At 35.3% G+C, this 12,205-nt stretch overlaps 1 protein-coding gene across 1 annotated transcript; it reads right to left on the bottom strand.

The window, feature by feature from the left end:
- Positions 1–5,016: 5,016 nt before the first annotated feature.
- Positions 5,017–11,739, bottom strand: MSTN (myostatin). The gene is made up of 3 exons (XM_027555492.1): positions 11,164–11,739; positions 8,938–9,311; positions 5,017–6,904 (listed from the first exon to the last, which is right to left on the bottom strand). The coding sequence occupies exons 1-3, from the start codon at positions 11,534–11,536 to the stop codon at positions 6,524–6,526; spliced, it is 1,128 nt and encodes a 375-aa protein (XP_027411293.1). The 5' UTR covers positions 11,537–11,739; the 3' UTR covers positions 5,017–6,523.
- Between the last annotated feature and the right edge of the window lie 466 nt (positions 11,740–12,205).

Below are 12,205 nucleotides of genomic sequence, written 5' to 3'. Positions count from 1 at the left end.
CTAAATAATAGCATTGTACTATTTAAAAAACTTTTCTATCTTGAAGTAATGCAAAATTGGAATCAGTGAAAAGACTAAGCATGTATTTTTTTTGTTGTTTCAGTGACAAAACTATGTATTTCTGTATCAGGAACATTTAGTGTAATGTTAAACAGTAGCTGAAGTGAACTGTTCAACCATTGTAATATTATTAGACAGTTGTCTATCATTATTACATGTATATGTTATGCCTGTCAGATAAATTAGACAGCTTCATATATAAAGTCTTACATTCAAGAGCATTCTGTGTTGTTGACAGGATGTGACATTCATTGAGGTCTTTTGACAGGTAAGCTAGTAAAGTATTTGTAAATAATCTATCTAGTGTTTTAAATGGTAGCAAAGATAATCTTGCTGTAAATGAATGCTCTCTAATGAACATATATTAATTTTTAAAGACTATAAAATTCCATCTGGGCATGAATGAACTAAATTTACTACCACTTTGCATTGCTTGACACTGTACTCAGCAAGGACCAGAATCAGTATAGTTTACTTTGATGTGTTTTGCAATGTGTAAACTGGAACTGAATGGCCATGCAAATGACATTTCAACACTATATGTCATGTGCCAGGCAAGTCATGACTTGCATATCATATTTTAGCCTAAGGCTTAATTTCTTAGTTATATTACTGGGTAGTATTCGTGTGTCTTATTTTTTAAAGTGATCATGTGATATTTTAAATGGAATTTTGTTTGCGTGATTTTTTAAAATTTATTTATTTTTAATTGAAGGGTAATTACTTTACAATATTGGTTTCATTTCTGCCATACATCAACATGAATTAGCCATAGGTGTACATATGTCCCCTCCCTTTTGAACCTCCCTCTCACCTCCCACCCTTTCCCAACCCTCTAGGTTGTTACAGAGCCCAGGTTTGAGTTCCGTGAGTCATACAGCAAATTTCCTTAAATGAAATTTTTTATCAAGCTACATTTTTAATAAGTACTATTGGAATGAATGATCAAACAAATTTAACCCTTAGATTTCTGTTTCTTGTATAATTAATATACAAATATAAATGCTATATTTCCTTGGGCGGTTTGATTAATTTATTTGAACCTCAGTTCCCTCTATGAAATGGGCATAATAATAATACTTTAAGCATTATGAAGATGAAATTACATCATTAATGTGAGGGTACTTTGAAAGATATTGTTCATTTGTATTACTATGGAGAGTAAAGTAGTGGTTTTAATGACATACTGCCATAGATTTTGGCACCCCACTCCAGTGTTCTTGCCTGGAAAATTGCATGGATGGAGGAGCCTGGAAGGCTGCAGTCCATGGGGTCGCTGAGGGTCGGACACGACCGAGTGACTTCACTTTCACTTTTCACTTTCGTGCATTGGAGAAGGAAATGGCAACCCACTCCAGTGTTCTTGCCTGGAGAATCCCAGAGAAGGGGGAGCCTGGTGGGCTGCCATCTATGGGGTCGCACAGAGTCGGACACGACTGAAGCGACTTAGCAGCAGCAGCCATAGATTTCCTTCTGGAGTCTATTTGTACAAGAAAATCTCCAGTTGATAAGAGATTTATTTAGATACATGTAAATCGTTTTCATCTTATGGATATTTAGTTAGTGCCCGGTATGGACATTACTCAGCCAGCATACGAAGACTCAGAGCCTGTTTTCGTTGGTAGCTCTCCTGCATTTTGCCTCTTGGAATCTTTCTTCTCACTCTGACCCACAACCCACTCTCCTCCAGCATTGCAGAACTCTTGTTTCAGTTTGTGAACCAGTTCAATTTATGACTTTGGGCATCTCTCTCTTTAGAGGGTTCTGTCATATTCTGTCATATTTAATTAGATGGTCTCTAAGGTCTCTTGCAGCTCTCACATCCTCTGACACTGATCCACTTCTGTCTCTGTATGTTGTTTCTTGGCTTTGCTAGTCACCTGCTCTTCTTCTACCTTCTCCTAATACTTATTAAAATACAGCCATACAACATGTGCAGAAACCAATGCTGAATATAGATAAGGATATATTACAAATTATAAACATTAAAAAATATAGCTTCACTTTGTCATTAGGAATTGGTGAAGAATTGTTGTAACTAGAGCAATGAATCATTATGTCAGATTTCTCTGAGTTCAAATCCAGACCAGCCACTGCGGCGCCTCCTGGTGTCTCACTTCCTCAGAGCTCTCTTCTGTGACGTGAGGACGGTAATGTCTCCTATACTGACCATGTGAGGAAGGTTCTGAGCACAGATGTGCAAAGGTGCTCAGCAAATATTGTCTCCTCATACCTGCCTAATTCTGATACTCAGACATCAAAACCTTGATGATTTATTGATTTTGTTTTTGACACAAATAAATAGTTTGGGTTCATAATTTGAAGTGCTTTTTATTCAGCTGTCTAGTTAAATCTGCCACAGACTTGCCAAATGATGATTGGATAATCTTTAAGAAACAGAATGTTTTTATAATTATCAAAGGTTTTAGTCAGGTTATAAAACATTCTGTGTTTCTTAAAGATCATCCAATCATTAATTGGCAATTAGAAAGGGTTTTAGTCATGTTGAGCCTTCCCTGATAGCTCAGCTGGTAAAGAATCCATCCGAAATGCAGGAGACCCCAGTTCGATTCCTGGGTTGGGAAGATCCTCTGGAGAAGGGATAGGCTACCCACTCCAGTATTCTTGGGCTTCCCTTCTGGCTCAGCTGGTAAAGAATCCTCCTGCAATGCGGGAGACCTGGGTTTGATTCCTGGATTGGGATGATCCCCTGGAGAAGGAAAAGGCTACCCACTCCAGTATTCTGGCCTGGAGAATTCCATGGACTGTATAGTCCACCGGGTCTCAAAGAGTCAGACACGACTGAGTGACTTTTACTTAGTCATGTTAAGACATCTAGGATGATTTGATATTCATTTTCCTCTTCAAACATTCAAATTAGTTAAGAATTAAAACTAATTAATTGGGAACCAGGTCCTTATAAATATGTTTTAATACTTCATAAACAATTTTTTACCTTAAGAAGGAAAACTTGATATCCCTCCTAAGGGTTTGTAAATTAGATTCTGTGAATAAACTCTGCTGCTGCTGCTAAGTCACTTCAGTCGTGTCCGATTCTGTGTGACCCCATAGACAGCAGCCTACCAGGCTCCCGAGTCCCTGGGATTCTCCATGCAAGAACACTGGAGTGGGTTGCCATTTCCTTCTCCGATACATTAAAGTGAAAAGTGAAAGTGAAGTCACTCAGTTGTGTCCGACTCTTAGAGACCCCATGGACTGCAGCCTACCAGGCTCCTCCATTCATGGGATTTTCCAGGCAAAGTACTGGAGTGGGGTGCCATTGCCTTCTCCATGAATAAACTCTAGGAAGACCCTAAACTTCCTGATATTATATGCAAAATTATGAGTTTTCTTTTTCCTGGTGAGTGTGTCCCTAGTTTTCAACAGACCCAACAGGGTCATAGATATTCTTCAATAAGTATATGGTATCTTAAAGTGAAGTAGATCTGTTTTTGTTTGGGGGAATAGGGTAACTGAGTTATAATTTATCTGCTGTCAGTGTCAAAATATTGCCTTTTTAGTTTAAGAAATTAAAGTTCTATACAGAAGTGCAAAAATAAATTTAAATACAAAGAGAACCATAGAGTTTGTAAGGGTTTTCTGTTTGTTTTTAATTTGTATTGTGCTTTTAAACTAATATAGATTTGTGGGAAGCATGAGAAGTATTACAAAACATTCAGAATATTAAAACAGATACATTACAGTGAACTTTACATGATATTTTCTGAAAATTTCAGGGATTAGTGTCACATGTCACAAGTGAATACTCCTGGGGTGCTGAAAATGAAAGTGATGTGCTCATAAACAGACTACCAAAGCACATTTGCCATTCCTATGACTTTGGCAAAATAGGGGGGGGAAATGCCTAGGTCTTGTCACAGAAGAAATTGGTCCTGATGCTTTCTTTCATGGTCTTATGGGTTTTGAAAAGGACTACCAAATGGAGAGATTGGTGATGTGATCCTGGGGACCCATGGGTGAGGCTGAGTATGAAGATTGAGGAGTCCTGTGACTGGGCCCTTGGAAACTGAGAGGGATACTTCCTCACATTTCTCACTGTAGAGGTCAAGGGCCCCAGTTATTTGTACTCCAGAGCCTAAGGTGCGTGGATGCACCTGCTGACCCCGACTTTTAGGTCATGTATACTCATGGCCCAGATAAAAGTAGGTTCTGATACGTGCAACCAAAAAGTGGCCTTAGCCCGTCCCCACAGTTGGCTCCTTCCTGCCCCCGCACCCCCCCAGGAGCAACTCACGTATAGCTCCAGCCTTGGCAGTGTTAAATATTATCACAATTAGAAGAAGTAGTACATTTTGTTTGTATGAGTGTAAATTGCTGTAATATAGTTTAAAATTGTATTTATCATACTTATAAATTATTTATTTAAGACTCAGAACACCAGAGAGAATTAGTCACTGCTAATTAAACATAGTCACTTCTTTAGAGCTAAGTTATTAAACTGGCCAGGAGTGGAGAAGAGAGCTCACTTCAAAAACATGTATAAATAGTGTTGCACGTAAGGATTCTAGGCACTTCCTAATTATTTCTCAGTTCAGTTTGAAAATGTATTCCCCCAAACTCAGATAAGTGTGTCAGTCTCATTAAGTGCTCGGGAAAAGATGCAGCCTCCCTGTGTCCCTGTGGCTTCAGTAGAACTTGTAACTCTAGGACCATATACCCTTGCCAACTGCAATGCATTTGGAAATTGAACCTAAGAAAACATATAAATAGTTTTCAGGTCAAGATAAAGAGAAATGAAACAGATGTAACTAGTCCTTGCTTTTGTATGTTTAAAGCAACTTGACCAGAACCAATTTAACAGGAATTTCACTCATGAGAAACTGGAGTAGCAGACCTAAAATTTCTAAACCAAACTTTTGTGCTCAGTCATTAAACTTTTTATAATAAAGTGGAAACCAGAAATCTAAAGTTAATCATTATAACATGAAACTGTTGTCTTTCAAAAAAGGTGAAAACACTTTAATATAACTTAAATTGTTTCTACACATTGGATGTAAGAAATAATTTCACTTAATCATAAGTACAATTTATTTGATTAACAAAATCCTGATTTACAAAATAGTAGTAAATATATGCAGAAATATATTCATTATCAAATTATAAAATAAAATTAACAATTTGTAAGATATCATCAGTTTATTATTCTGATTTCAGATAATAGAGTTAAATCATTTTGGTATGCTTAATATTTATAAGTATTAAAATAATGGAACGTTGAGATTTGAATACAATGACAGTAAACCATTGAAATTTCACATTCACATTATACAGCCATCATGAATCCATAAGTGAATGCTAATAATGTAAAAAAATATAAAATGATTGTAATATAACCATCTAACCATTAGCATATGGAGTTTTAAGACCACTATTTAATCAACTAATTTGCTCCAAAATATAAGCTTTTGCTTTTATGTCCTACATGACATGTCTTTGTGCCTTAATACTTAATTTGAAATGTCCTTACTGTAAAAATATACCAAAGTAAATAAAAAAGGAGACATTTATTTACAAAACAATATTGTATACATATTATATAAATGCAACTATTTCAAAATCTTTTTATACAATATTGATAGAATCAGTCATTTCCATTATTTCATCCTAAAAGCTGCAGTATTGCAAAGGCAGGCTATAATTTTGAAATTTTGACCAAAATGAATACTTTTTGACTGCCTTTTCAATGCAGCTTCTCCAAGTATGCTACAGAATTGAATGTAGACCTCTAGGAAAATGAGTTTTCTTTCTTTATAGAACATCCATTGCCCATAGGGAGGAGTGTGAAAATGCACCTGAAGAAAGGAGAAACTTATTACTTTCCTGAACGTTTTTTGCTTGATAAACCTGATAACATCAGCCATTCAGCCTATTGTATTAGCACCATTGGCAAAAACTGTTAATGTACTGTATCAATCAGTATAGGAATGGTAACTTGCGTACGGTGTGCCATCCCTATTTTGTGGAATCTCATCTTACCAAGTATGCTATCATACAATATAAATTCAAGTGTTTAAGGATGTTTCAAATAATGGTATATAACAATACTGCATTTTACCAATACTACATATAGATTTTTCTGTAAATATTAAGTGAAACTGTAAAGAAATAGATTTTAAAGCATACTCCTTTAATTCACCAGAAGACAAGGAGAATTGCTTTCATTCACCTGCATGTGTTGTAATATATTTGAACATAAATGGAATTTGATCTCCTAGTTCAAAAACTCTGGAAATCATAAAACGTTTTATTATACGATTTGTTTTGATGGTTAAATGCCAACCATTGCATATATTCTCTCTTTTTAGCTCATATACTGTAGCTTGTGCTTAAGTGACTGTAGCATACTCTAGGCTTATAGCCTGTGGTACATAATTTCACAGTTTCAAAATTGTTGAGGGGAAGACCTTCCATGTTTTAGGAAGCTCTGAACCAAATATAGACCTCATGAACACCCACAGCGATCTACTACCATGGCTGGAATTTTCCCATATATTATTTGTCCTTCGCCATTAAAATATAGCATATTAATTGGAGACATCTTTGTAGGAGTACAGCAGGGGCCGGCTGAACCTCTGGGGTTTGCTTGGTGCACAAGATGGGTATGAGGATACTTTTGCAAAAATACAAATTCACATTCTCCAGAGCAGTAATTGGCCTTATATCTTTTAGGTGCAATAATCCAATCCCATCCAAAAGCTTCAAAATCCACAGTTAGAGGGTAACGACAGCATCGAGATTCTGTGGAGTGTTCATCACAATCAAGCCCAAAATCTCTCCTAGATCTTTTTGGTGTGTCTGTTACCTTGACTTCTAAAAAAGGAGTCTGTATGGAAAGGAAAGAAGAGTTAATAATAGATCCCAAAACACTCTCCTACCTCAAGGACTCATTATTAAAGAAAGAAACTAATCATTTTGCTTATGTCACATTTCTTTTTAAAAGGCACAGCATTAAGGAATTTTCATTTACACTAGGCTTGATTCTTCCTTTATGGCTCAAAAGTCTACAGTAGCCATAGGGATTCCCCTGTGGTCAGATCTTTGTCTTGTTTATTCTTGTTTTCCTTGGTTTGAGTATCTGAATGCCTGACACATAATAGATGCTCTGAAAATACTGATGGATGACAGTGAAGGGAGAGGAGGAAGAGAAGAGAAAGGAGCAGGGGGGAAAGAAGAGGGACAAGGCTAGCTTATGTCTTCCTGCTTATTGATTAAATATGGTGGCCAAATATGTCTGATGACTCCTGGAGGGATAGGTATACTCATTCATCCTCCATTCACTTGGTCTTATTCAGGGAAACTTGGATGTTAACACCAAAACACAATAGTTGCCACCCAGTACTGCACAGATGTAATGGGAAAAAGGAAGGTAGAGGGATGAAGATAGTGGTAAGTATATAGGGTTGGAAAGACTAACTCCAAGAGAGAGAGGCACAGACTCAGAAGAAGATACAATAATATTCCCTTTATTCTTTCACTAAAAAATGTTTCCATTCAGATATTTAAACTACAATTTGCTAATCCTCCTCCTGTACCAATCTTTTCATGAATTTGAGACATTTTTCCTTTTATATGGAAAAGTCTGAGGAATACATCTTATTAATCATCTGTTTAATAATACTTAAGACCTCTGTCACGTCACCAACTTTGATCATTAAAATGCTACCTAGAAAAAAGAACACATTCTTTTTTATCCTACACTAAAACCAAAATAGACCTGGTAATTATTGGTATTTAAGATTATACAAAATAACATCATTTTGGGAGTCAATAACATTTTTATGTAGTATATTTAAAGAAAAATTGATCACCTGGAAAATTTTATAATGTCTTAAAGAATATGTTTTCATTTAGGTATGATTTACTTTACATTTAGATATCATTTAGATATGATATTCACTACAAATAAGACCATTTAAAAACTATAAAGCTTGCAAGTATAATCTTTTGTTGTAAATTATATCAATAAATGGAAATAAAAGGTATGGTCACATTAAAAAATTTTTTGAAAACAGAAGTAAATACAAGCATAGATAAGCCAGAAGAGTGAGTAGCTCTAAACTTATACTAGATTTTAAAATGGTTTTTTATTAATTTTTATAATATATAAGGCATTATTTTCTGTTTGACTTTATATTAAATTAGTTGACATTACCTAAGTTAACTCCTGTTAAAGAACAGTAAGACAGTTCAGAAAATAACTAAGTAGTACAAGTTAACTAGCCTGAAATTTTTAATTTTACCAGGGGTAATTCACAAAGTAATCCACATATACATCAGTGCATCAATAGTCTATAAAACAAGGAACATATTTATCATGAGAGATCTTAAATATAGTATATTTAATAGTATATAAACCTGAACATATATCTAGTTAATTTCTATAAGTAAAAGCATTTTATTTTAATTATAACTTGTAGAGTTCATTTTTCTGCTTTATTAAGCAAAAGAATTTTAACAAATTGGTCACTCTTCTGGGGGAAAAAATGTGTTGTTGGGTGAGTACTAGAATCCACTGTGAAGACTTCATGTTTTTATTTATATAATCATGTAGCACATCAACGGAAAGCATTTTATATTTCATTCTCAATTCCAAAGAATTCCCTAAAAACTTAAGGACCATGGTATAACTTTTTTTCTTTTAAATCCTCATGCAAAGTCAAAGTATCAAGAGAGTGTTTCATAGGATGTGAAATGGGACACCTACTTTTATTGAGTACAGGGCTACCACTGGGGTAAGGTGCCTTTGTCTGGCTTATAAGCACAGGAAACTGGTAGTTATTTTTCACTACTATTCATTCACATTATGAATAAACACATAACAAGGTTTTTAGCATGTTATTTTCAGTAATCACTTACCAGTCCATCTTCTCCTGGTTCTGGGAAGGTTACAGCAAGATCATGGCCATTCTCATCTAAAGCTTTGATTTCAATGCCTAAGTTGGATTCAGGTTGTTTGAGCCAGTTCTGCAACACTGTCTTCACATCAATGCTCTGCCAAATACCAGTGCCTGGGTTCATGTCAAGTTTCAGAGATCGGATTCCAGTATACCTTGTACCGTCTTTCATGGGTTTGATGAGTCTCAGGATTTGCACAAACACTGTCGCAGGAGTCTTGACAGGCCTCAGATATATCCACAGTTGGGCCTTTACTAGTTTATTGTATTGTATCTTAGAGCTAAATTTAAAGAAGCAACATTTGGGTTTTCCTTCCACTTGCGTTAGAAGATCAGCTATAAATGAATAAGAAAAAAAGTTACTAAGATCATTTTTATGAAAAATGAACGAACACCTCCATATCAATCTATGAACATTTTTAAATTGGAATAATGTGTGCATATTTAGTCTTTTAAAATGGAAAAATATGTAGCATTTCATTCATAACAGCAAAATATCAAGTATAACAGTTATTACAGCTTTTCAGAATCTTTTAGGTATATGTTTTTTCAGCTGTTATGAGAAGCCTACTTCCTTTCCAGAGAACTGTGGACTAAGGAAAATTCTATTAAGGAATGAAAAGTGGATGAAATTTTAAAATGATGATGATTAGAGAGAACAAGAGACACTGTGGAAGAACATCCACTTAGAATTCTTTGGGAATCTGAGTAGTTACACTTACTGAGCAGCTGTACCAATCAGTCTGGAGGAAGGAACCCTTCCCCCAGGCCTGAATTACCTGGGGACAAGACACAGTGAGCAACTAACTGAGCCTCGGGAATTAGCAGAAAATATAGTGCATCTGTTATGTTAGGACGCTGGGACAGCCTTTTAAAGGAAAAAAATAAAAAAACTAGCAGGTAATTAGCACCAAAACTTAGATGTTGTATTCAAGCTGTTTCAAAACTTAGAAAACATTGTCTTTAGGGCCAGGCTGTCATTGTAAGCAGAAGCACTTAGCAATTTCTTGCCTATTTGTTTTCTCAAGATTGTTTATAAATAAGGCAAATCTATTCCAGGATTATCTGATAGCACAGTCTTAAAGGAAATTTATTTGTTGCCTTATAAACTAGTTACTTAATAAGAAAAAGCAGTATTTTGAAACTGTTTTGAGTCCAGTTTAAAGTGGGTAGAGCCCTGTATAAAGCAAGATCGCAGACACATGGCACAAAACTCTTTCTGGTCATGCCTTCTCTGTTGAGGTGCCTGTCTCCCTTTCCTTGAGTATAGGTTTGAATTGACTGCAACAGAAATATATGAAACATATTATCTTTCAGAAACAACATAGGTACTACATATAGGTAATAGTTCTCCCTCCTATGAGGAATAAAATAATATTTTAGAAGGTTATTAAGCATGTGCCTCCTAGATATGTGCAGACCAGGTACTCTCAACAATAGTACCATGGTCAGGGTATAAGTGGAACTTTGTAAGCCATAATCTACTCAATTAAAATGTTTATTTCTTAGAATTTTCTGCTGATTAGCTCATGATTTTTCATTATGCTGTGTTTACTTCCTTATAGCTCTTACTAATACATTAAGTTTATTAAGAATATTCTTTTATCCTTTCCACTCTAATAGCTTTCAAAATTAGATACTCTGTGAAGAACATAAAAACCCTATGAGAAATAGTTTTGAATAACAGAAGTCATTCTAAGTGTTCAGCAAACGCCCAAATAGGCTTCAACCTCTATAGATTTCTTCCTTTCTCTTTTATTAATGAAAAAAAAAAAAAAAAAAACACCCTGTTATTTTAAATGCATATTTCAGGCAACCAAATGCAATTAGGAAATTTGATGTAAATTTTTCACATTGCTGATACTGTCTCCCAATCCTTTACCTTGGTAGCATTAAGCTGTGAAAACATAAACATGTTATAGTTGTCATACTAAACTATATAACATGAATGCTATGCAAGCATTTCATTTTTGATTTTTAGCTTTTTAGCTCTCTAAGGAAACAAATAAAGTAGCAGCTTTCAGTCTCATTGGTCTATTTCTCATGAAATCTTGAAAAAAGCTCTTTCCCCTCCTCCTTACATACAAGCCAGCAGCTTGTTAAAAGAGCCTGAAAATAGATCGGTTTCTCATGAACACTAGAACAGCAGTCAGCAGAGTCGTTGCTCTGCACCAGCAGGACTACTCACACTCCGTGGGCATGGTAATGACCGTTTCCGTCCTGGCGTGGTAGTCATCGTCTTCCAAGGAGCCGTCACTGCTGGCATCTCTCTGGACATCGAACTGATCAATCAGTTCCAGGAGTGGAGGAGCCTTGGGCAAAAGTTGTCTGATAGCATCTTTGCTGATGTTAGGAGCTGTTTCCAGGCGAAGTTTACTGAGGATTTGGATTTTTATGGCTTCTAGTCTTGAGGATGTAGTGTTTTCCCTCCACAAACATGCATTACACAGCCCCTCTTTTTCCACATTTTCCTTCTGCTCGCTGTTCTCATTCAGATCCACTGGGCCAGCAACAATCAGCATAAATAGGTAAATATAAACAGAGATTTGCAGTTTTTGCATGGTTTTAAAATCAATACAATCTTTTCCCTTGTTCTTACTTCTTCCTTTTACTTTTCTTTTGCTTTTGAGTAACGCCAAGCCAAACGTTAATGCCTGCCCAGTCTGAGAGACAACTTGCCACACCAGTGAATCTTTTATACTGTATTCCAAGTGGCTTTTTATATTCCAACTTTGATGAGACAAGTGTCGTCGGGATCTGTGATTGGCTCTTGCTCCACAATGAATCTCGCTGTCAGAGGTTAAAACCCTGTCTGTCACAAGTCACCAAACAGTATTTTGTTACAGTCAAGGGTGAGCTGATTCATTTGACTACTTCTTAAAAGGAATAAATCTATGAATAATAAAGGCTGTATGTGACATTCGAAAAATTAAAAACTTTATTAACAATAACATATACACTTAGATCTTATTCATCTTTATATGTGAAACTTTAAAAATTATAATTTAAGTGAATAAATCTTAATTTACACTTCATACTTAAAAAGTTGATATGCTTTTCCCTCAGAAAATAAAATGATTTTATACTATTTAAGTAAGCATTTGAAGTAAAAATAATTTTATTTGTTATATTAAATTATTTTTAGTCTTGTATAATTAGAAAATACAGATTTATTCAGGAAGACTTAAATGAAAAGACTGTGATACTAGTAAAAGATTTTCTGCTATAAT

Source organism: Bos indicus x Bos taurus, chromosome 2, assembly GCF_003369695.1.
Source record: "Bos indicus x Bos taurus breed Angus x Brahman F1 hybrid chromosome 2, Bos_hybrid_MaternalHap_v2.0, whole genome shotgun sequence".
Lineage (NCBI taxonomy): Eukaryota > Metazoa > Chordata > Mammalia > Artiodactyla > Bovidae > Bos > Bos indicus x Bos taurus.
Note: the sequence above shows the minus strand (reverse complement) of the source record. Positions and strands in the feature narration are given on the sequence as shown.